The sequence below is a fragment of the Miniopterus natalensis genome, chromosome 2, assembly GCF_054644295.1.
Source record: "Miniopterus natalensis isolate mMinNat1 chromosome 2, mMinNat1.hap1, whole genome shotgun sequence".
NCBI classification, from domain to species: domain Eukaryota; kingdom Metazoa; phylum Chordata; class Mammalia; order Chiroptera; family Miniopteridae; genus Miniopterus; species Miniopterus natalensis.
In genome coordinates, this window is record NC_142082.1 from 179,682,837 (window position 1) to 179,707,378 (window position 24,542).

The following is a 24,542-nucleotide window of genomic DNA, read 5'->3' on the forward strand; positions in this document are numbered from 1 at the left end:
GGCACCGGGAGAAGCTGGGAAGAAAGCAGGGAGGTGGTGGGGCAGCAGAAAGCACTCAGAGTGAGGCGATGTGCCAAGGATGCCCAGGCAGTGGAGGGCACCCGGGCCAGCGTTTCCTCCTCACCTAGCTAGCACCTGAGGGCTAAGACGACCTCTGGCCGACCCACCCGCTGCTGCTTCTTACCAGTGGTCACTCTGGCCAAGGACTGTGCCTCCCCCTGCTGCAAACCCTGTGCCTGGAAATCTACACCCATCCCCAGACCCCTCACGTCTTCACCACCCACACAAGCAGATTTTCCAACGAATGCTCATTCAAAGAATTTCCCAGCATCGACACAGGACGATCATTATCTAAAGATCGTAACTAGAGGAAACGGTCTGTCCGGTGCTTATAGTTGGGAGGAACGCCTCTGCCTTCCCTTCCACATGCACGCATGGACAGGAGCCTGGGGGCAGGGGACATGAGTCTCCGCTTGGAGACCCTGGGCCCTTAACGAAGGTCTGAGAAGGTAGAGATGGGACTCTCCAGGCTGCTCTGGGAACTGGCAAGACCACAGAAACTGTCAGTCCTCTCTTCAGGATGCCCATGGATTGGTCGGGAACGCCTTAGCCAAGAGGGTGAATAGCTGGCACGGCTGCCCAGAGGCTCTGCGGGAAGCATCTCCACAAGCACGACCACTACCTGTGTGCACACATGTGCACGAATGCACAGACCCGGCACGTGTAAGCACGCCCACACAACGCCTTGGGTCAGACCACCTAGCTCAGCTCCAGTGTCTCCAGTTACAAGCTGGGTGACTTTGTGGAAATGGCTTGGCCTCTCTGTGCCTCAGGGTCCTCAGTGGCCTATGCAGGGGAGGGGGGGGGATCTGGGCAGTAGGGGGAGCTGCTTCCTTACCAGGTTTCGGAGAATGAAGGAAATGGCACCTAAACCCTTAGCTTGCGGCCTACCCGGCACAGTCCACAGCCAGTTACTAATTCATGGTAGGTGCTTTCTGGAGTTTTTTCCAGGCCTGCAGGAGCCAGTGACCTCCATCCATTATCTCACTTAGTCTTTCCTGGGTAGGGATCTGTTTCATGCCCATTTCCCAGATGAGTTACCTGAGGCTGGCAGAGGGGAGTCCTTGCTGAGTGGGAAGGAGAAGAGTCAGAATTTGAACCCTGCTCTGCCTGGTTTCCACCCTAAGCTCTTTCCACATGACATTTCACTAGAAACTAATAAGGACAACGTACTGGGTACATCTCTCTGATGGGTAAATAGTGAAAAGTTGGGGCCCAGGGCTGACCTAACCCCCTTGTTTTACAGATGAGGAAGGGGGTATCCCCAGAGTTCCATGCACAAACAAGGTGGCCTCCATGAGGAGGGGAGAGGTGTGGGAAGAGAGAGGACAGGGTTGGGGGCACTGAGCCCTGTCAGGCCTCCCCCTCCCCACCCCACCCACCACCTGGCTGCACTCTGGAGTCCCTCCCCCCCACTTCAAGGCAAAAGACAAGGACAAGAGGCCAAGTCCTTGTCCTCTCTAGGCCTCAGTTTTCCCACCTGTACAATGGGTGAGGGTTGAACTTGATGGCCAGATCAGCTCACACTTTCTATAGCTCAGTGGTTCTTTGAGACTCTGAGGTGGGGAACCCCTCTCCGACCCCATTAGAATCTGTCACAGTGCCTGAAATTTCGCCATCGTGGCATCATTCCTTCTGATTAAGACTATACCCATCTGTGGTCCACATTTAAAACCCAAGTGTAGCTAACAAAGTCCCTAGCGCCCAGTGCCCATCCCCTTGCCTGACCCCTCCAGGTCTCATCAGGGAGGGAGGAAGAAGGCCCTCTGCAGGGAGCACGATGTGGACCACAGTGTGCCCTGCTGCTCACGGTGGTGGGCATGGGAGAGGCTCTGACTGTGGACCCATACCTGGGCTGGTGCCTCAACAGCATGGGCCTGAACTCATATCATCTGATGTCACCCCCCAAACTGCACAGGCCTGAAGTCACACCATGTGTCACCCCCAAACAGCATGGGCCTGAACTCAAACCGTCTGTCATCCCCCAAATAGCACAATGCCAGTCACACCATCCGATGTCACACCCCCCCCGCCCCCCCCCCGCAAACAGCATGGGCCTGAAGTTACACAATCTGCGTTTCTTCTTTCTCATTTCAACCACAGTCCCTTATAAATCTCAAAAGCCCTGGGAAGGACGATACTGAGTCCACGAGCATTGTCAGTCCCTGTCACCTTTGTCTGGCTGGTGCTTTTGAAAAGTGTAAACCCATAAGCAAAGTGTAAGTATTGGTGCATGTGGATACCACCCCCAGATTCCAAGCCTTCCAGAGTTCTAGAACCTCCCACTTGCAGTTTATTGGAATCTTGGAAGCTCAAAATCTGCGAAGCCAAGAAGTCAGGCCTTGCATTAGAGTCCCAGCCTCTGATACCCCAGGACCAGCCCTGGAAGAGAGGACAGAGGGCCAACCTGCTCTTAGATGTAGAATCTTCTATTCAACATCCTTGGATCCCAGGTTGGAAGGGGTCTCCTGGCTCTGCAAGGCTACTTTAAGATCCCTCTTCTCTCCCCAATGCTCTGCCCCCCCACAGTGGAGCCTGGTAGGGCCTCCTTCTGCTCCCCGCCACGGCGCCACCCCTCCCAGCCCTTCCCTCCAAGCGTTGTCACCTGCGCCTGAACCTTCCTTGTCTCTCTCTCTCTACCGGAGTTTGCACACAGCATTTAGACCTGGAGCCCTCCCAACGTAAATATCCCCTCCCTAAACATCTACTGGCGCCCCCTCTCCCGCTGGCCTGCCTCCCTGCCCACCCCCCTCCTTTGCAGCTGCCAGGACCACCAGCAGCCTCAGGTTGCCCTCCCCAGTGGGCACTGACCGGTCCTCATCCTACTGACCAAACTGCAGCCATGGCTGACCTGAGGGCGGCCCCTGTCACCTGTGCCCACTGTGGCCTGCCCACCTCCCCGAGGGACTCAAAGTTCAGAAACTTTGTCACAAGGGGAGCCAAGGGCGGAACAGCTAGCAGGGTGGGTGCCCGGCAGGGGATGCAGGTGACACAGGGTGACACCAGGCAGCCCTGCGGAAGAGGGCAGGTTAGCGAAAGCGCTGGACGTGGCCTTGCAGCTTTCCAGCCAGGAGGCCACCTGATTTTGACCAAGAGCGAGGAGCCGGGTGGGGAAGGGGCCCGCAGCTGCACGAGGGTGGTTTAGGGAGGGGCCTCCCGCGCGGGTCCTGCGGCTCCGAATCGCCTCGGGTAAGGATTCAGGCACCAGACGGGGGTGGCAGCCCCCAAGGAGGTGAAACCGGTTCACTCTAACTAGGATCACACCCGGCTCTGGGAGGCAGGAGGGGAGGCTGGGCGGCGGCGGGGCCGCGGGCTTGGGCAGCCCTGCCTCTACTGTCTTCCTGTGCTGTTCCTCTGAGGTCGGGGCTCGGGGTGCCCAGGGGGCGCCTGTGGGGAGAGGCAGGGTGCCATGGGGTGGGTACCTCCGGTTCTGGATCGTCCACTGGCCCTGGGTGCAGGGCAGGTCGTATTTCTGCCTCCGCAGTGCGTAGGCGTCAAACCAGAGGGCCAGGCCGTAGTCAAGGGAGGGTACCTGTGACACAGAGGCTGGTCACAGGACTGTGGCTGGTCCGGTGACCCCACCTTCTAGGACAACAAAGGGCAAAGGAGGACTGCCAAGGAGAGTGCCGGCTGGGGGTGAAGTTGGTCGGTCGCTCGGCAAACAGGCATCGCTGTGGCCGGCGGCCGTCATCCCCCTCCCGGAGGGGTCTGGGCCAGGCTCGGCCTCTGGGTGCTTCAGCGGAGGCAGGACACTGGGGCCTCCCAGCAGGGGGCCCTGGAGGTCCTTAGGGTGTTCTGGGCAGACAGCAGGCGGGCAGGCAGGGTCCGGGGCTCACCATGAGGTGCCAGGAGCAGTGGGTGCTGGGCGAGTAGTAGCTGGGGAAGTACGGTGTGCTGAGGACGCCCTTTGTCTCCAGCTGGCCGTCCAGGGTCAGGTTCACCTCGCAGGCTGGCCCAGAGAACATGGTTACACAGGGTCCCTCGGCCCCGTCCCATTGCACCTCCCCGCTGCCACTGAGCAGTAAAGCCTAGTGGCTGAGTGTGGCTGTGTGGTCTTGGGCCTCCGTTACCTCATCTGTAAAATGGGGACAGTAAGTACATACCTCATAGGGTAGCTGAGAGGGTTAGACAGACATAAAACGCTCACACAGCCTGGTGTGCAGTAAGTGCCCAGTAACTTAGCCATGGATATTCGCTGTCAGCACTGGGCCGTCTACTGAGTGCACTCACAGCCCTGAGAGCCAGTCACAGGCCTCGGGGAGGAACCGGTGCCCTCTTCAAAGATGAGGTTTGGAGAAGAAGAGTGACTTAGCTGAAGTCACACAGTGAGAGAGTGAGGGATCGGCAGTGGGAGTGTCCCCAGCCGCCCTGCCACCCCTCCGTGGAGTCAAGTCCCTAAAGCCCTGAGTGGGAAGAGGCAGGCAAGGAGGGGGAGCGCAGCTGTGTGTGGTCTGCTGGTGACACCCCCTACCCAGAGCTTTGGGGGCTGCTGGCTTGCTTTGCCTGCCCAGAGGCAAGGCGGTTGCAGGTCCGAGGACAGCCAGCAGGTGTGAAGGGGGCGTGCTTCTCCTGAGAGGGGTGGTGGAGGGGCGTCCAGAGCAGGAGAGGGTGGCTGGGGAAGGGCCCGTGGCAGCCCCGGGGAGAGCTTTCCCAGGAAATGCTGGGTAGCCACCCTCCCCATCTCCTGGGAGATCTTTGGGCACACCTTCCATGTGAGACGATTGTCTGGAGGTGAATCTCAGGTTCTCAGGCCTGTTAACCACGGACCCCAACCTCCAGGTGAGTGCAAGGGGAAGAGAGACAGGGAGGGCCCAGCAGAGGAGACAGAGCCAGGACAAGAGGGAAGGAGAGGGGACAGCTCAGGAAAGGAGATCAGAAGGCAGGAGAGAGAGGGAGGGAGGGAGGGAGGGTGAAGCCAGTGTCTCCTCCGGGGTAGGAGCAAAGGAGAAGATGCGGGAAGTGGACCGAGAATGGAGGAAGGAAGAGAGGGGTTGGGGTGTATGCGGGAAGGCGGGGTGGAGCGCAGAGGCTCTTCCAGAACCTTCCCTCTCCTTCATCCCACACCAGCTAGAGCCAGGATGGTGAAGAGCATGCCTGAGGTTGCATTCGGTTTCTGTCACTTCCCTGCTCCCTGCCCCAGGGCCCCGAGCCCTCACCCTGGAAGGCCACGGACTGCACAGAGAGCACGAAGGGGTCGTAGTAGCTGTGTAGACCCTTCTTCCAGACCACCGCCATGATGGCGCCCGACGCCAGGACCTCCACCACGGGCTCCTGGCGGCTGCAGCCATAGACCCTGGGGGACACAGGAAGGTGGGGAGGGTGAGCCGGGGAGGGCATCTGGGAGGAGCAGAGCAGGGTCCACTGGGAATCTATACCTGGGTGTGCAGCCAGCCTGCTGTGTGTTCACAGACAAGTTGCTGACCCTCTCTGGCCCAGGGGACTGACGGGAGGCCCTGTAAGGGTCAGGCCAGCACCTCAGGTGAGCAAGGCCAGGAGGTTGCTCAGACTTCTAAAGCTCATACTCGACTCTGCCAGCTGACCCCAGTCCCACAGAATCTCTCCCACCCCTCAGAATCCCTATGACTCTGAGTATCCAGCCTGTGCCCGCAGGAAGACCTGACTGGCACCTGTGGGAAACACGTCCTTTCTGGGCTGGGACAGAGAGGAGGCAAGAGTATGGTCTGGTGACCCCTAGAGCTTGGTGCCTGGGATGCACAGAAAACGTAATGGTATCTTACTTAAAATTCTAGGCTCAGAGGTCTGAATGCCAGCCCTGCAAAGGCCCTTAGAAGATTGTCAAGGTCAACTGCTTGGTTTCCAGGTGGGAAAACTGAGGCCAAGGCCCCACTGCAGGTTCACAGCAGAGACAAGGGCGCTGGACAATGCCTGTAACAGCACCTGGTGTGTCCTCCCAGCAGGTGCCCCCTGGTCTGCCATCTCAAGCAGGGGTGCTCCCGGCTTCCCCTCTCCTTTCACAAACCTCCATCAAACTACCCCTCATCTCTGACAGAATTCTCTGAGCCATTGCTAATCGTAGACCAATTCCTAGGAAGCGACTAACCCGGCTCCCAGAGTGGGCATGCCACTGGCCTGCAGCAGGGTTCTGCCTGTCTATGACGTGCTGGCCACGGACTTGACCAGAGGGGTGGGGGCCGACGGGGCACTGCAGGCATCCCGCAACTGTGTATGTGAGATGGAAACACAGCCTCGAAACCCAGAGTTCAGTGAGTAATCCCAAGGGGCTGGCGGATCCTGGGAAGGGGCTCTGGCCTCAGCTCCTGCCAGGGAGGGAGATGGCACAGCCGCCGCAGTCCCCCACTCCTCCTGCTTTTACCACCCGGTTTGTTCTCACTGCTGGGTGCCCCCACCCTCCCCCACACCAGGCCCCCCTCTCCCCACCTCCTCTTCTCCCCCAGAAAGTGGGAGGTAAGACAGTAGGGTCAAGAGGGATCTGGAGGTGGCCTTTAACGGGGGCTTCAGCTTTTAATGTTGGGGCTTCTTTTATTGTCTTTTATTGACTTAGCAGCAGAGCTGCTCCAGTCACCCAGGGTGTGAAACATGAAAACAAGCCAACAGGTTGAACCAGCGAGGGTCTCCCCTGTCTTCCCATCATCACTAACGTTCCCTCGCACACTCCGGGGTGCAAGTTTGAGGATCTCCCCCAAGCTTATCTGTCATTTTAGACCTTCTCTTTGGGTCTAAGGTGGAGTGAGTCACCTGCCCAGGTGCCGCAGTGAGTAGGGACAGAGCTGAGCCCAGCAGCCAGGATGGGGGGTGGGAGGGACACTCAGAGAAGCCCCAGGGGAAGTTCGTAAGTGTCCCCACCCTCCTGAAAATCAGATACCATCTGGCTTCTCTGTACTTCCCAGAGCCCTCCAGGAACCCTGCCCACACACACCCAGACTGAGGTCACTGTGTGGCAGGGCGCAGGGCGGCAGGGGTGGGTGCAAGGGAGTGTACCGCCTCAGTGCCTGGAGACTCAGAGAGGCCCTGGGGAGAGAGCTGGGAGGAAGCCTCACCCGGCTCACCCCTTGGCACCCCAGTGTCTTCCCCTACCTGCTACAGAGCCTTGTAGGCCCATCACCCATCCCCACCCTGTGAACCTGGGTCCGGAGACTAAGGCCATTCCCAGCCCTTTTATGTCTCCCCACCCTCCACTACCTGCCCTCTGGCCTGGTCACTTTTGCACTCCACACTATATCCTGTGTCCTAAAGCCCTACTCCTTGGTCAAGACTGTAGTTAGTGCCCCACTTCCCAGGTGTTGAAGTTGAACTTGCTCCTGGCACTCAGTGCCCTCTGTGACTTTGCCCCAGATGGACAGCATTGCTGTGTGTGAAGACCTTGGCACAGATGGGCTGATTTAAATGCTCACAATAACCCTGCAAGGTGAGCTGAGTGTGCACCCATTTTATAGGCGAGAAAACTGAGGTTCAGAGAGGCAAAGTGACTTGCCTTAGGGCACTTAGCTAGGAAGCAGCAGAGTGGGAGTTGGAAGTCAGGGCTGCCAGACTCTGGAGCATTCTTCTAACAAGCCATGTGGCCTCCCACAACTGACCTGAGGGGTCATCTAATCCAACTGTTTTGTCACAAATGTGGAAATTGGCGGGGGGGGGGGGCTGCCCACAGTCCACAGTCATCTCCAGCTTCCCCTCTCCCTCTCCTTCTGGGCTGGCCTCACTGTCTCCCTGATAGTGAACCTGAGGTCACACAGCCCCTGGTCTGAGAATGCTCAGTGTGACCTTTGACCCCATATCACCACTTCCTTCCCAAACCCCACACCTCCACCCCACACCCCACCTTCCCAGGGACTCACGAGGTGATGAGCCTCTTTTCCAGGGGCCCAGCCACGTCGTACATGGCCAGCCGGTCCCGGCAGTCGGCCAGCGTCCACTCCAGCCGGAGTTTGAGCATGAGATCCTCGGGGCCCTGCAGGTGCCACAGGCAGCTGGAGACCAGGTAGTCGGGCCCCTTCAGCTGGAGGACCTGGCCCCGGCCCACGTAGCTGTATCGGTAGCAGCCTGGAGGGGGGAAAGGGACAGGCTTCCTGACCTCTATTAGCCAGGAGGAGAGACCTGGGGAGCCAGCCCCTGCAGGTCCTCACTGGGGCGGGGAAGGGGGGGGAAGAGCAGCTGGATGGGGGTCAGCCCAGAGCTGCTATGTCCCATCTTTCTGCTTCCCTGCACTTTTGTCTCCAGTCTCCTCATGCATGCATTCATTCGTGGGTTCCTTCATTCATTCACATAGCACTCACTGAGCTCTGTGTGCCAGGCGTGTGCCAGAGAAAGGTCCAGTCGCCACTTCGAATGCCAGGAGCAGCGTGGACAGATACAAAGCCCAGCGGTAATAGCTTAGGAGGTGAGGGCTCTGGCCCGGTCTGTGAGGTAGGGGAGTCCTGGGGGGTCACCGTGTGAGCAGAGCACTGGAGGCCCAGGTGGGGGGGGAGGAGTCAGGCTTGGATCACAGGCTCTCTGGCTGCAGGGAGCCCCGTTAAGGAGGCTGGAGACCAGCGAGCTGGCTGTACCATACGCGTGAGGGTTTCATTTCGGGTGGAGAGAAGGGAGTGTGTGCCAGTGGGGCTGGGGCAGCCCCAGTGGAGGAAATGTGCTCTAGCTGATGAGGACAAACAATGAGACTGAAACCGAGCAAGTGTCTGATACACACGGAACTAGCTAGAGGGTCCTCTGGCCACCTCATCGAATGCCTCTGTGAAATAGTATCTGTTATGGTCCCCGTTTTACAGACTCCGGACAGACAGGCCTGGGTTCACCTAACCTCCACCCAGGCTTTTCTAGGCCTTGGTTTTCTCCTCTGTAGGATGGAAACAATGAGATCATCCTTGCAGGATTGCCACATTGCTTAGGGGCGATGCACGCTTGAGTGCTCAGCACAGTCCCTTGCACACAGTAGGTGCTCAATATATGTAGTGGCTGTTCTTTAGGTGGGTATGGGGGAGAGGGTGAAGGTGAAGCTCGAGTGAAAGCTCTATGACTCGTCACCCTTCAGCTGGCCCCACTTGAGGCTCGGATGTAGCTGATCGCATTGGCTGCTCTCCCTTCACACCTCCCCCTTCACACAGACACACCCACTCGCACCCACAGCCGGAGGCTTTGCCTCCGCTCTCAGGTGTAATCTATGAGCTCTGTATGTGGTGCTCAGTTTGCATAGCAGAACCACCTACACCATTCAATCGTTCATTGGGATCCTCCGCTGTGTTTGATTTAGGCACCAGGGACCAGCAGGGCACAAACAAATCTCTCCCATGGAGCATAAACATCTGGCTTAAACCTCACCATGAGCCTGCGAGGCAGGGAGGCTGTGCGCTCTGCCAGGAAGCAGAGGGATGTGGGATTGAGGCCCAGATGCAGGAGGCAGCCTGGTGTGCAGGGCGTCCATACCCTGCACTAGAGCCTCCACACCACCTCTCATCGGCTGTGTGACCCTGGGCCACTTGCTTAGCCACTCTGAGTTCTGTCAATGGACACAATGGTACTCCCTGTCCCACCTCCCCTCTGAGTGCTTCTGAGGACCAGGAAGGGAACGGCAGCGAACAGGCTTTGCTCCGATATTGCTACCTGTTGATCGGTTCCCTCTCCCTGACCCCTGGCCGTCCTGACCCCACTGGGGAGCCGGCTTCCCCCAGGGAGTGACTTCTGACATCTGCAGGGGAAGGGGCAGGGACTGTTGACATCTGCTCAGTCAGGGCTGGGGAAAGGGCCTGGCTGTTCTAGGCACTTAGGTGTTTATATTCTTTAGATCTTGCTCCAGGCTCATGCTTCGCTTTTGCCATTTTAATAATTACTTTTTTTAGGCTAATTAAATGGAGAGGTAAGTGCTGGTCTCTGTTGATAATTGGAAACACTTTAGGGAACCTGGTCCCTGTGGTCGCTGGAAGAAAGTAACTGAACCTGCCTTGTGCATTCTCTGCACCCAGCCTTTGCTCACGCCGTTCCCTCTGCCCAGACTGCCCTAGCCGCTCCTCAACCTGACAGATTCCTACCTCTGCCCCATGCTTGGGACTGCCGCCCCCTCCTCCATGAAGGCTTCCAGGACCCCCACCCCCAGGCAGGAGCAACTCCTTCCTCCTCCAAGAGGCATGTCCTGTTCTCTGCTTTGGATGGTAGCCCCTGTCCCCAGGGCAGGATGATCCCCTCTGTCCACTGCCCCGGGGCCTCCATTCTAGCACAGGCACTTTGGGTGTGAGATTCTGGTGATGAGTCTGTCTCCCTCCTCGAGCTCTGAGCTCCGCCGAGGGCAGGGGTGAGGACACGGTCACCTGGTGTCCCCAGCACAGGCATGGGGCCTGGCATGGGAGAAGTGCTCAAAAACCAGTTTAGCCCAGCTGGGCGTGTTCAGCGGTTGAGCATCGGCCTAGGATCCAGGAGATCGCGGTTTGAGTCCCGGTCAGGACACATGCCCAGGTCGCGGGCTCGATCCCCAGTTGGGGGTGTGCAGGAGGCAGCTGATCAATGATGACTCTCATCATTGATGTTTCTAGCTCTCTCTCCCCCTCTCCCTTCCTCTCTCTGAAATCAATAAAGATATATTTTTTTAAAAAACCAACCAAAAAAAAAACCTGTTTAAAGGGTTTCAATGGGCATCACTGCACCGTTAGACACTGTGTTCCCAGAGGGCAGGGGTTCCAGGCATTCATGGAACCAAATAAGGGTAACGGCGAAGAAGCTCCCAGAAACCTGGGGACACATGGACACCTGGCACAGGCCAGGGCAAAGGGAAGGCCCATCCAAACCAAGGGTCAGAGCTCCCAGCGTGCCAATGCAGTGTAAGATAGATAGATAGGTGACAGACAAACGGTGACAGAGAGACAGAGAAGAGGGATAGATTGACAGGATAGACAGATGGTTGGTCATAGATCAATTACAGATAGACAGATGATATAAGCGATAGACAAATAATAGATAGCTGATAGAGAGCAGAGGGATAGGTGACAAACAGGTGATAGATGGGCAGGCAGATAGGTGACAAACGACAGGCGGTTCTCGTGCATGCCTTTGAACCAGCTCTGCTCTCCTGCTGCTTCCTTCATACAGAGCCAACCAAATCCCTGACGTGTGCCCACCGCTTCTGTGTGTGAGAATCATGGTCTTAACTACCTGAAAGTTGTACTTTGAGCCCATTATTTCCATCCACCAAGGAATTAACCCTTTGCGGTCGTATTAAATTTGGACATGGGTGGCGTACTGGTCGGAATTAAGAGCTTTCAGAGAAATTATGAACTGATACATGAATGAATAGAGCTAAGATTCGTACGGTTCCTTGCTGTGGTGGCTGAGAGCAGACAAACGACCGCAAAGGGTTAAGCCTTTGACCAGCCAGATGGGAGGAGGGGAAGGTCAGCGAGGGTATTAATCAGGATTTAAACCCTGACCCCACATGGAGAGGGCAGCGAGGCCCTCAGCCCAGCCTCTGCTATGGGTGGAGACTCTAGGGAGTGTAGGAAGACCCTGAGGGTGTCGGGGCCTGTGCTCAGGACCGCAGAGCACAGCAGCACAGCAGCACAGGAGCACAGGAGCACCACTCAACCCCAAGACCTGCCAGGCACATGGCTGCCGCGCAGAGAGCGCCCCTGGCCTTGTGCAGCGTGAGGGCCCCGCCCTGCTCTCCTCGGGGCTCAGCAGCAAGGCTGCCGGGCCTCTTGGAAAACAGCGAGGGGACTCGAGCAACGTGGCACAGGGGTGGGTGGGGGCAGAGGGCGGTTAGCGGGCCGGCTGGGGAAGGGAAGGAAAGGTGGAAGGGGTGTCCTTGAATGTGGCAGAAATGTCTCCAGAAAACCAAGGTCTTTTGTTTGTTTTTAACTCTTACCCAAGGATATCCTTCCCATTGCTTTTCAGAGAGAGAGAGGAAGGGAGAGAGAGAGAAAGGTCAGTGTGAGAGAGACACATCGATTGGTTGCCTTCTGCATGCACCCCGACCAGGCCTGGGATGGAGCCTGCAGCCGAGGTACATGACCTTGGCCGGAGTCAAACCCGGGACCTTCAGTCTGAGGGCCGATGCTCTAACCTCTGAGCCAACCGGCCAGGGCAGAAGGCCAAGTTTTAAACCTGAAGCGACTGACATAGCTTGAACTGGCAAGATAATTTTCTACCATCACGGCAAACAGTGGCTTGTGGGCAAATTGAACTCAGTGATAGAACAGTAGAGCCATTCTCACACCCGACACAGACAGCACATACACGCTGTGTACAAAGCACGCACACATGTTCACACACGCACACCTCCTCTCCCCCCACAGGCCCCATGCTTGCTCGGGACCCATCGCTGAGTCCCTCGTGGCATCCCCTAGGTGACTTAGGCCAGGGCTCCCTGCACCCGCCGTGAGAGCCGTGCGGGGCCCTGACATGGACCAAGCCGAGAAAGGCAACTGAGAAGTGAACAGCAGCGTACCCAGAGTGGAATTCAGTGCAACTAGGTCTCTTATGCTGGCTTCTGTTAAAAGGAAATGAACAAACAAATGAAGACAAATAATAAATAAATAAAATGAAAATAAAATAGAGGAGAGCATCCGAGCCAGCCTGTCTGAGGTTTGCCCCGAGTGCGACCCCCCCCCCCCAGGGCCTCCGCCCCAGCCTGGCTCCTGGTCCCTGGGCTTCCACCCTGAGAGCATCCCAGCCCTAGCGGGCGGCCTTCCCGGGCCTCATCAGACCGTCCCACGCTGCGCCCCGGTACTCACCCAGGATCACCAGGCCCTCGGGGTCCGGCTCATACTCCGCCCGGTAGGGAGCGGGGCCCGAGCCGTTGGCCGTGGACAGCAGCTCCTCCACCAGCAGTGTCCGCACCACCTCTGCGCTCAGCATCCGCTGGCGGTGCTCGGGGATTTGGAGGATGAACCAGAAGAAGCAGGTGAGGGGTCCTTCCCTACGGTGGGCCAGGCGGAGTGTGAGGGGCTGGGGAAGGGCCTGCGGTCCCCCCCGCCCAGCCCCTGCTCCGGTGGGGACACCAGCTGGGGCTCATGCGCGCTGAGCGCTCCCTGCAGCCCAGGTGTCGCTCTCCATCCTCACGGGGAAGCCGCCCAACGGCTCTGAGGCAGGTGCTCACCTCATCCCCATTATGCAGATGAGGAAACTGAGGCCAAAAACCATGTCGAAAGTGGCAGAACCAGATATGAATGGAAGAGCTGGGTCACCCCCACTAACACCTCCACTGTGGCCTCATCTAACACATGCCAGGCCCCTGGTAAGCACACCGTGGCCCTTGTCCCTCCCGCACCTCTGTGCCCGCTCTGCAGATGAGGAAACCAAGCGCAGCGAAGGAAGGTCACAGGAAGCCGAGTTGCCTCTCTGTGCCTCAATTTCCCCATTTTTAAAAACGAAGGCATGGCATCAGAAGCCAAGTCCCCTTCCCTTCTTTGAGTTCGAGGTTCTAGCGGGGGTCAGTCAGGGGATCCAGGCCACTCACCCAAAGGAGTAGACGGAGCTGGAGTTGTAGTAAGTGCCCAGGGGTGTGCTAGCGAGGAGGGCCTTGAGCTAAAAGGAGGGGAAACAACAGCCCCCTGGTGACCCTCTGCAGAAGCCCCTCTGACCTTGAGATGCCCTTTCCCCCCCAGGCAGCCCTGCATGACAGGGAGCCTGCAAGGTAGATAGTATTGCCAGTGGTCACACAGGGGCTGTGGCCACACCAGGAAACCTCAGAGCCATTCCACTTTCCCCTCCCCCTACACTCAGGCACTGCCCCCCAACCCCCTCCACCAGTTCTGACCTCCTTCAGGCCACCAATGGTCTCTGTCCCCCTCGTCAAATGTCACTCAGCTCTGAGAAGCCCTATGTGGCTCTTGAGTTCCCTCCTTACGCCCAGCCAGCAGCCACAGCGCTCAGCTGGCTGGTTTTCACACATGTTCAAACACAGTGCTGGTGGCAGGGGGACCGGCAGGGTTGGGCGTCAGTTAAGGCCTTGGCGCAGCATAGAGGAAACGTCCTCTCATCTCATTTCAACCCCTCAGCAACCCTACTGGCAGGCACTGCAGTCACCACCGGCTTCACGGAGGGGGAGAGAGCCTTGGTGGGTCCTCCAGAAGCAGGTCGAGTCAAGGATGTGAGGCAAGTGGTTTGTGTGGAAGTGACTCTGGGGACACCAGTGGGGGTGGGGAAGAGAGACTGGAAGTGGGGGCAGCCCACATGGCTGGGAAGGAGCAGGGTAGAGCTGTGGGCCACTGAGGCTCAGGCCGCAGGGAACCCTGGGAGACGGAGGGGCATCCTCAAATCTGCCCCCACCAAGGGCCAGGGTTGCTGGGTGTTGATCTGCCTGCTCTGTGCCCCACGGCGGAGGGTTGCTTCTGGGAGTAACTCCTCAGCACTCCAGCCTGCCTGTGGGCAGGGTGAGGTCCTGCACCTGAGAGAGGAGGTGCTGGCAGTGGGAGACCACCCCCAGTGGCGGCAGGGAGCCATTGCCCTGGAGGGGAGGCGATGTGGGGGGGGCCCTGACAACTTCCTTGCACTGCCCTAACTTTCCAGTGTCACCCTCCTTGGAAGTGGCACAATTAGGATTTAATCCAAGTGCATTTGATGCCACAGTCCACTGACTCCCACCACCCTCTACCACTCCCCCTTCCATCGTTCCAGGACCAGGCCTCTGCTCCCAGCCAGCTCCCTAGATGGACTGACCAATGGGCTTGACACCATCAAGCCCCTCCCTCTCCCTGCTCACCACCCTCCCATCCCCCCGAATCCTTCCCTACCATTTCCTGGGCTTTGGCCGTTTCACTGCGGAAGGCACTGGACTCCCGGTGGGCAAGGTCCTGGGAGAAGTGGCGATTGAGCACGCGGAGGCTGCCTGAGTACACCTGGCTGACGGTCACCTCTGCCTTGGACCCTGCGCAGGAAGAAGCCAGCAGGTTAAGCGAGGCGCAGCAGGGAAGGCTCCCACCTCCCCCACACCTTCCCCACCTGAACCCTCCGCTCAGCCTCCAACATCTTGGGCCTCCAAGGCACCATCCTCATCTTTGTCATTGTCATTGCCATCCAAAGTTCATTTAGTTACAAACTGGCCCCCAGGTGCCAGGGAGGAGGGAAGGCCCACAGATGGATGGTGTCCCCGGGGCCCCCAGTCCAAAGCTGATGCAGCAATCAGTCCAGGACATGGATGACATAAAGGCCAGGAAACTCCATGGCCCAGGTCAAGTTCATGGGTTACAACCTCTATTCATCCTTCCACTCACCATGTTGTCCAGGTTGCACCTACTGCGTGGGGGACACTAGTAAACCAAGACAGATGTGTCTCCCCATGAGGAACTATCAGTGGAGGGTAAGACAGGTGTTAAGGGCCTTCAAGAAGAGGCGCGAGGTACTATTGAAGGGACATGACAAAGAAACCAGGCCTGGGTCAGGGTGACCCTCCAGCTGAGGTGGAAAGACGAGTATAAATTGCAAAGAGGGGAGGGAGGGAAGTATAGCATGTGCAAAGGCCCTGAGGCAGAGGGTTCATGGTAAAAAGAGGGCTAAAACCTGTTTGGCTGGCACAATCAGGTCAGGGCAACAAGAGGCTGTGACATCAGCTGGCAGGATTTTGTCTTTACCAGATAAACAAGGAACACTATGAAAGGTTTAAAATTGGGATGACATCATCAGATTTCCCTTTTGCAAAGATTATTTTGGTTGATGTGAAGTGAATAGATCCATAGCCTTCAGTTTATACCTCTATCTATTCACTTATTCATTCACCCAACTAATATTTATGGGGAGCCTACTATGTGCAAGGACTGGCCTAGAGCACCTGGGAATATAACAATAAACAAAACAATAAAGAAAATAAACCCTTGCCCTAAAGAGCTTTTGGTCTAGCAACAAACATACTATACAACATGTTAGAGGTGTCAGTGGAAACCAGGACTGGGGTGAGCTGCGACATGAAGGCCAGAGAAGAAGGTGGTGGTGTCAGCCATGTGGATGTTAATCTGTAGAAATAGCTATCCAGGCATCAAGACCAGCAAGTGCAAAGGCCCTGAGGCAGGAGCTTGTCTGGTGTTTTTGAGGAATAGCAAAGAGTGAGTGAGGGGGAAGCGGGAGGAGATGAGTTGGGGGAGCACTTTGGCTTTACTCTGAGTGAGATGGGATCTGTGGGGGATTTTAAACAGAGAAGTTAGATGCCTCAGTTTGCTATTGTGCTGAGAACAGGCTCGGGCAGAAGCAGGGAAACCTGCAGGAAGCGGCCCAAGTGAGAGAGATCCAGGTGAGAGCGGTCTGGGTAAGAGGCGATGGAGCCTGGACCAGGTTGCACCGTGGAGAGGGTGAGATGTGGTTGGAGTCAAGCAGTATTTTGGAGTTAGAGATGACCAGATATGCTGGCAAGTTGAGAAGGAGCATTGCTGGAGCCTGGCCACCGTGCGGAGCCCGGGGGAGCTGGTTTTAAAACAGGCAGCAATGGCTCACCTTGGGGACAGGTGGGAGGGCAGAATATGTGGGTATAGCTGGGAGGGCACCTAGGGGCCTTCTCTTCTGACTGGTTCCATTTTGTCATTGAAACAGGTAGCAGAGTGGGTGGAGGTACAGGAGGTTTGAGGATAAAGCACAATACTGTCACCTGGAGAGCGGGAGAGGGGAAGGACCAGGGAAACACAGTTGGGCCTCATTAGGGAGCAGGGCCCATCTGCCTTGGGAAGCTAGTCCCCACCCTCTCCTCTCCTCGGCCGCTTTCTGGGCCAGGCTGCCGCTCACTCGGGGCTTATCCTACTCCGGTGTCCTAGGCCTCTTGACCATCTCCCCTTCCAGACCTGGCAGGGCACATCTCTGATTCATCTCCTCGCCCAGTGCCCAGTACCTGGAGCACAGCCTGGCCAGGGCGGGAGGAATGGCTCAGACGTCTCCTGAAGGGCCTCTTCTACCCTAATCCCTTTGCGGGTCAGGAATTGGCTTCTCCCAGCTGAGGCTTGGGGGCACTCAGCCCCATGGAGCATACCCTCCGGGGGGCAATTTACTCCTGGAGCGTAACCAGGAGAAATTAGACTCATCTGCAAAGAAAGACAATTGACAGGTGAGTTCCTGGCCTCGCAGCCTGATGGTCTGTGGTTTACCCCGGAGACTCATTACCCTGCAGCCCAGGGAGGCTGTGGCAGCCCCATGCCATCTGGGGCACTGGCTTCCTGCGGTGGTGAAACGCACTCAGCTTCCACTCCCTGCCGCAGTGGCTCAGTTCTGAGCAGAATTACCATCCACCCTGAGTCATGGCAGGCGGATTCTCGGCAGGCCTGGGCTTCCTCACAGTGTCTGCCCAGCGGGTGGTTCGAGACTACCGCCACCTCCACTCAGTCTGGAGCTGGGCCTAGGCTGATCTCCGCACGACTACTCCAAAGCAGGTCCCCCTTCCTTTCAATGAGCTTGACATCCCACCATGAGACTTAGCCAGTAAGAATACTACCTAACTTTTGCAGAGTGTTTAATGGGAAGTCTCTGATCATGATCCCTGCTCTGGCTCCCCAGCCCCTCAGCTTCCTCTGTCCTGGCACATGCCAAGGTTTATGGTGAGGCAGGACTGTCTTTAGAACCTGGCACAGAGCAGGTGTATAGGAGGTGTTCAGGAATGAATGAATGAATAGATGAATGAATGAGTGAGTCTTCTACAGTGTACATGGAGCATTTTCACAGGCACCATCTAGCTTGGTTTGTCCATTACTTTGCATAGCCAAGAGCAGGAGGAATGAGGTACAGTCTTCATTAGTTTTAGAGAAAGACGTAGTAGGTGCTCCAGGGTGTTTATTGAATGAATGAATGAATGAATGAATGAATGAATGAATGAATGAATGAAAAGGTGGACAAATGAACCCAGAACATGGGCCAGTTGCTTCCAGGGGATGATAAAGGCTGTGATACCAGAGGAGGCCAAAATTCAGAACCTGGAAGAGGCTGAGCCACTTGCTCTGGACACTCCAGGCCCCCCTTTCACTGTGTCGAATTCCACGTGCCCGAGCTGGGGTATGAAAGCCCTCTGTGTGTGTGGACCTCATCCCCATTCATGATGGGCCCTGGAGACTAAGAGATGACAGAGCTGTGGTCCCTACCTTAGAGGAACTCCCAGGCAGCTCTCAAGTGAGCAGAGGTGTTAATTGGTGCCAGGAGCCACAGGCACCACTCTGCCTTCCCTGCAGAGCCAGCTGGCTCAGAGCCCCAATGGCAATCCTGGAGGGCTGCAGGCAAGGGGAGGCAGTGTTTATACAACTTTGGCTTGTTGGCTCACAAGAACTGAGTGCTGGGAGAGCACTCCTTCCCTAGCTGGTGCGAGCTGGGGACACTTGGTGGTGACATTCCCACTTCACAGGACAGGAAGGGAGACAGAGTGAGGAACTGCTGGCCCAAGGTGAGTTGCTAAGCATTGCTGACTTGGAATTCTAGTCTGTTCTGCTGTGCCCCCCACAGCCACCCCAAGTTCTCCCCAGGTGCCTCTCCCAGGCAGGCCCACACCTTTACCTAGGAAATACCAGAGCAGGAAACTTCCTGAAGCCAGCATGACCAGGGCCAGCCACAGGGGCACCAGGCGGAGGTAGTCCCGGACTTTTCTCTTCGAGTCCTCAGCGGCCTTGAACATCCCCTCCGGCTCTGCCTCCTCGCCATCGCCTCCGTCGCCCTGCCCACCAGCAACCTGGGGGGCCTCAGCCACGGGCATCCTGGCAAGGAAACAGACCAGGGTTGAAAATGGCCTAACATTTGCAAGGAAGCCTTTGCTGACCGCCAACGGTGCAGAGAAGTAAGACGGCCTGCCTTTTGGAGTCGGAGGAGCATATCGCAGGCACCGATTGAAAGTGAGCCCTGAGCCAGCTCTCGGGGGGCGAAAGCGAGGCTCAGAGCAGCTCCCCTCCGAGGGTGACAGGCGGAGCTGAGCTGTCCGGCTCTGGAACCCTCACCTTTGCACCCACATCAGCCTCTCTGTGGTCAGAGGACAGATGGAGGTTTCAGTGCCTGAACCTGGACCCCCGAGCCTATACCCACAGATGGAACTGAGTAACGTGGGGTACAAATGTGGGGTCCAAAAACTTACCCCATATCCCCGCATTCAGGGGGATGTTGTTCGCTCCTCCTGGTCCTCCACAGCAGAGCTTCCCCAGATACCGATGCAGTCAGTTCACTTAGCCATCCCCCAGAAGCCCCTGGGCCAGTGCTCTGCTGGGCCAGTGACCTGCCCTTCAAAGAGGGCTGTCCCTTTTGTTTCCCCACCAGCCCAAAATTCTCTTAGGGGCAGAAGAAGGAGACAGTGTCTACAAAAGACATTTCACAGGTATCACCTCACTAATCCTCTGGTCACCCAGGGATGTGAGGACCATTGTCCCCAAGCATTCTTCTTCTGCAGGTCCACTCTGGGTGGACACTTCACGTGGATTATCCTGCTTAAACCTCTAACACCTTCCAAGTTCTGCACCCATTGGACAGATGGAGAAACTGAGACCCAGGGTGTCTTAGCAATAACTCAGCCCAGGGTTTTCCTGTCCTGTCCTCATTTTCCCAATGTGATTTGAATATCTAGCACTCACTACCAGCTCCATTTTACCAATGAAAAAACTGAAGCCCCGAAAGGCTAAGCCACTCGCCCTAGGTCACACAGCAGGTAAGTGGGGTCACGCCCAGGTGTCTGACTCCCTGCTCCTTCCACTACTCCTGGCTGCTTCCTGTAAATTGCCTGTCAGTTAACAAATCATGGTTAAGTAATAACTGACTGCCATCCCGCTCAGGGCCCTGGGTCTGCAGCTCTATCATCAGACGCCCCCTCCCCGCCCCACCCAAGCAAACTTCTGAATATTATCTGATTCTCAGGCAGGTTTTCTCACAGCACGGAGAAGGCCCTCCACCCATCCTGCCATCAGCAGAGCAAGGATTGCTGCCCACTGAGAGGTTGGTAGAGTCTACAGATGTGCGCTGGCTTTGAAATGCATCCATCCCCAGAGGTGTGGGGGTGGGGGAGGGGTTTCTTTGGGCTGCATCTTGAATCTTCACACAGTGGGTTTTCCCAAAATGAGGCTCCTCAGTGATGCTCAAAGTCCTCCCAGATGGGTTCAAGGGGCCCCGGCCCTCCTCCCGCTTTCCTACTTTCTGCCGCTCCTCTCAGCATTGTTCCCAGTCAAGGATTTCTGGCATCCAGCCATGGTGACCCTCTTGAGTGTCCTTCACCTAATGCAAGGAAGGGAGAGGTTCTCAAGTGGGTATAGAACTCCCCTCCACCCCTGACCAGAGGACATCCAGACATGGGGGGCAGGCCCTCTGGCTTTTATGGGGCTAGGCCAATGATGGTAAATATCCCAAAATAGGTGGGTCAGCACCTCCCACTCTCCAAAGTGTCCACAGTACCCCTGGTGAGAAACTGGCTGTCCCCGAAAGCTGAGCAGGGTTGCTAGATTAGGGAGAGTCCTTGGTGGCCCAGGTGCTCATCCTCTCTCAGTCCCGGGTCCCCTCCCTCCTCCAGAGGTGGCCACATCCATTCTACTCTTGAGTCTGGATCACCAAGGATCTATTTTGAGATGACCCACAGAACTATGGGGACTCAAGGGCACTAGAAGTGACAATAGTTGACATTTATTTCAACTGTTCTCAGTGCTTTATACTCACTGTCTCATGTAAGCCTTACACAGACACTATGGGGGTAAGTTTTCTTATTATTTCCGTTTTACAGATGAGGAAGCTGAGACACAGAGAGGTTGAGCAGCTTGGCCAGGGTCACACAGTTGGTTAACAGCAGATCCAGGCTGCAAACCCAAGCGGTTTGTCTACAGAATAACACCCTGACCCCTATGCTCTACCGCCTCATTCATCACCTGGGTACTGAGAGGGAAACTGAGGCTCAGGGAAGGTCATAGGTCCATTAGAGGAGGCAGCAAGAGGAGCAGTCTAGGGCAGGACACTCAGTAGGGCTCCTCCTTCCTCACGCCCTTCCCCAGGCCAGGCCTGCACTCGGCAGATTTTACATCCCTCGTAAATAAATGCCCCTCATACCTGTGTGGGAGGATTTTGAACATCACACAAAAGCCCACTCGCAGAAAACCCACTGTGTAAAAACCCAAGATTAGATCCAGCCTAAAGGTGGGGGCAGGGGGGTGTTCACCTGGGCTCCCCATCGCCTCCCACCCAGACTCCTGGGGCAGCCTTCTCTGCTCCCATCTCTCCTCGGGCACATCCTCCACGTTGTCACCAGATTACTCCCCCTGCCCACCTCCAGTCATTTACCGCTAGGAATCCTCTCATGGCTCCCAGCCACCTCCAAACCACGCACCGTGACACCAAGATCTCCCCTGGCCAGGCTGCTGCCCACCCCCTGCAGCCCTAACTTCCACCAGGCACATCACTCTGCAGGCCCAGGGCACCCCACCTTTCTGCAGCCACACCCTCTGCCTAAAGGACTGAGGGGACCCCTAAAGGTAACTCCAAGGCCACCTGCCTGGCCATGGGTCCCTGGGCCCCCAATAGTAGCTGCCTCCTCCCCTGGGCATCCCTTGGTCAGATCAACAATATGCCAGTCTTGGCTTTGTCTCTCCCTCATGAGAAAGCGGGCCTGTGTCCTAGTCACCCTGGTTCCCTGCAGGACCCAGCACAGGGCCTGCCGGGAATGGACGCTCCATGAAGGAAGGAATAGGAGTCGCAGGTCTCTGGACTCCTGGTGCAGTGCTCGCTACTACATCTTGCTGCCTCCAGGAAGCAGGACTTGGGAGACTTGGTGCTGGGGCATGGGTGATGGTGATGGCCATGGAGTCCTAGACTCAGTTACGGAACCACCTCTTTTTCGTCGGGCACATCTGCTTGATGTGCTGGCCATGAGGGGCACATTGGTGAGTATCCTCTTGGGGCTGACAGCCCAGCAGGAGATGGACAACTGTGATAACTGACAGTTGTGAGGGTGACCATGCCACTCCCATCTTTTACTATAACACAGTGACTTCCCCATTGTTGCAAAGGCCCAGTCTGTGAGAAAAGCCTGTGGCTCTACCTTCCAAATGCTCCCAGAACCCAACTCTTTCTTGGTACCTCAATGGCTCCCACCATCATCCAGGTCAACGCTGACTCCTGCAATAGCAGGTCGTCTGGCCCCCTCAGTAACAAATTACCACACAAGCGCCAGACAGGTCCTGTCACCACATGCCCTGATCACAAGCCTCGCATGGCTCCTGTCCACCTAGAACAGAGCCCAAAGCCCTATCACAGCCCAAGGGGGCCTATGTGATGTGACCCTCGCTCACCTTTCTGTCCCCTCCCTCCCTCTGCTGCAGCTCCACCCAGCTCCTTGTCAGACCATCAGCATATCCAGTGCACGCCACCCCAAGGCCTTTGCACTTGCTGTTCCTCCAGCAGGAACGCTTTTCCTTCAGTCTGCCTCATGGCCGACTCCTCTACCTCCTTCAAGTCTGTGCTCAAATGTTACCTCTTCGGTGCAGCCTTCCCCGACCACACCCCTCTCTCTCCTGCATTTGGTTTCCTAGCCTTTCTCCAGACCTCAACTGCATGAAATGCTTATGTGTCCTTTGTCTGTCTCCTCCCTGGCTGTAAGCTGCACGGGAGCAGGGGCTTGGTTCTGTTCCCCACTGTGTGCCCTGCTCCAAGAGCAGAGCTTGGCATCCGTAAGTGCTGAATGAATGAATGAATGAATGAATGAATGAATGAATGAATGAATGAATGCTAAGATCCCAGTTCCTTCCCGCATAGCTCCAAGGTGCTGTGTGCATGTGGGGCCAGGCCGACTTCTCCTGCCTCCTTTCCCCCCAGGCCTTCTTCCTGTTGCACCTCAGTGACACTCGACTTCAAGGCTACCAATTCTAATAATAAATATGGTAGATAACTGTTACGTACGGATCAAGGGCTCTTAGCCAGCTCTGGGTGAAGAGCAGAGCGCAGATTGGTCCTTGAACAGTGAAAGTTCTTGCTTACTGCCCAGCTTTCCCACACACCCTTCCTTCTGCCTGGGCTGCCCCCTCCTGTTCTGGACAGCTTTTAGATGGCCCCTCACCTCTCAGTTCAGCTCTCACCTCCTCCTGGAAACTCTCCCAGAGTGCCCAAGAAGAGGCAGATGCCCCTCCAAAGTGTCCTGGGCCACCCCCATCCATGAACAGTCCACCTTAGGGGACACTCTCTCTGTCCCACTGACAATGAGCCCTTGCAAGGAGAGACTGGGTGTAACCGATTGCCAAAGGGGCCTGAGGCTTCTCCCCTAGCCTGGTGCCTGGACCCCACTCTGGAACCTGCTCCCCTCTCCCTCCTGCCCTTCTGACCAACGGAGGGTCCCCAGTCTGCCCACTGAAGGCTGAGCACACTGGGGCTGGGCCGCATCTCATCCTGCGTGCCAGCCCCGTTCTGGGCAACACCGCAAACCACAGTCCGCCTCAGCCTCCAGCCGACCAGGAAGTGTGCCTCACTGTTTCTATGCAATGGTTGGGGAAACTGAGGTATATAGAGACGAACTTGTCACTTAAGGTCACTCAGCCACGGCAGAGCAGAGCAGGGTGAGCGGGAATTCTGGTCTATGACCTTCCAGGGAGGCCATCTGGGCTGAGAGTAACCCCCTGCTATGAGCTGCTGTGACCGTGTGTTCCCAAGTGTGGAGACGTGGGTGAATGTCCCTTCTATACACACAAACTTACACACAGGTGTACATTGATGGAAACACGCAGAAGTACACACATACACACACACGTATCTGTAACACAGATTCATAGATGCAACCCTTCCACTTCATAAACACGCACGCGTGCGCACACACACACACACACACACACTACCAGCTCCACTCAGTGCTGAGCCTGGGAGCTAAGGGTCCCCTGTTTAGTGGTGTGGGACTCTGGGCCTGTCCTCCACACCTCATAGCCCAGGTGGGGCACCTAGGTATGGAGAAGGCACCATGTCCAGTCCTGCAGAGTGAAGGTGGGGCGCTCGGCTGGCAAATCAGGCCTCTGCCCCTGCCTTGTCCCTGCCCCAGGAGCCACCAGCCTCACCTAACCCGGGCCTCCCGCACTAGGAACCTGCAGCTCCTCCAGTGTCCCCGTGCTGTCCACATACCTGGCCTGGATCCGCCCTGCCCTGCCCCGGTCCCAGCTCTGTGGACCCCTCACCTTCTGCTCGCCCGGTCACTCTGGCCGATGAGGCCCTGCAGACCTGGCCTTAGAGCAGGGGCAGGCGGCTCAAATTCCAGGAAGCCAGGTCCAGCTCCCAGAGTGGACACTGTCACCAGGTCATTCACAGATCCTGGCCCCCTATCCTGGAGGTCCCCACTTACCTTTGGGAGTGGCAAGTGGGTGCCAGGCCTGCACGCAGACCTCACAGCCTCTGTTTGTCCAGGCCAAGGTCTCCCCACCCCCACCTGGCTAGCTGGGGCTGGATCAATGGCCCAGAACCATGGTCAGGGTGTCTGGCCCTTGTCCTCTGTGGCCTGTGGCCCCAGGCTCCATGGGCCTACTGCTAGGTTCAGGATAGCGCTGTGACTGTGCTCAGGTAAACAGTCCAGAGGCAGGAGACAAGCAGTACCCGCCCCGTTCTGCCCCGCCCCGTGGGCACCCTGGAGGCTGGCGGGC

The 24,542-nt window shown here is 56.9% G+C and overlaps 1 protein-coding gene across 2 annotated transcripts in view; it reads right to left on the reverse strand.

Moving 5' to 3' along the window:
- TMPRSS6 (transmembrane serine protease 6) overlaps positions 1 to 18,667 on the reverse strand; it is a 30,057-nt gene extending 11,390 nt beyond the window's left edge. For both annotated transcript variants that reach the window (XM_016223367.2, XM_016223358.2), the window contains exons 1-9: positions 18,472 to 18,667; positions 14,751 to 14,884; positions 13,475 to 13,542; positions 12,750 to 12,934; positions 12,464 to 12,505; positions 7,875 to 8,079; positions 5,217 to 5,353; positions 3,897 to 4,009; positions 3,483 to 3,592 (exon numbers count right to left, since the gene is read on the reverse strand). In XM_016223367.2, coding sequence (XP_016078853.2) covers positions 3,483 to 3,592; positions 3,897 to 4,009; positions 5,217 to 5,353; positions 7,875 to 8,079; positions 12,464 to 12,505; positions 12,750 to 12,934; positions 13,475 to 13,542; positions 14,751 to 14,884; positions 18,472 to 18,667 — 1,190 coding nt within the window. The remainder of the gene's footprint in view (positions 1 to 3,482; positions 3,593 to 3,896; positions 4,010 to 5,216; positions 5,354 to 7,874; positions 8,080 to 12,463; positions 12,506 to 12,749; positions 12,935 to 13,474; positions 13,543 to 14,750; positions 14,885 to 18,471) is intronic.
- Between the last annotated feature and the right edge of the window lie 5,875 nt (positions 18,668 to 24,542).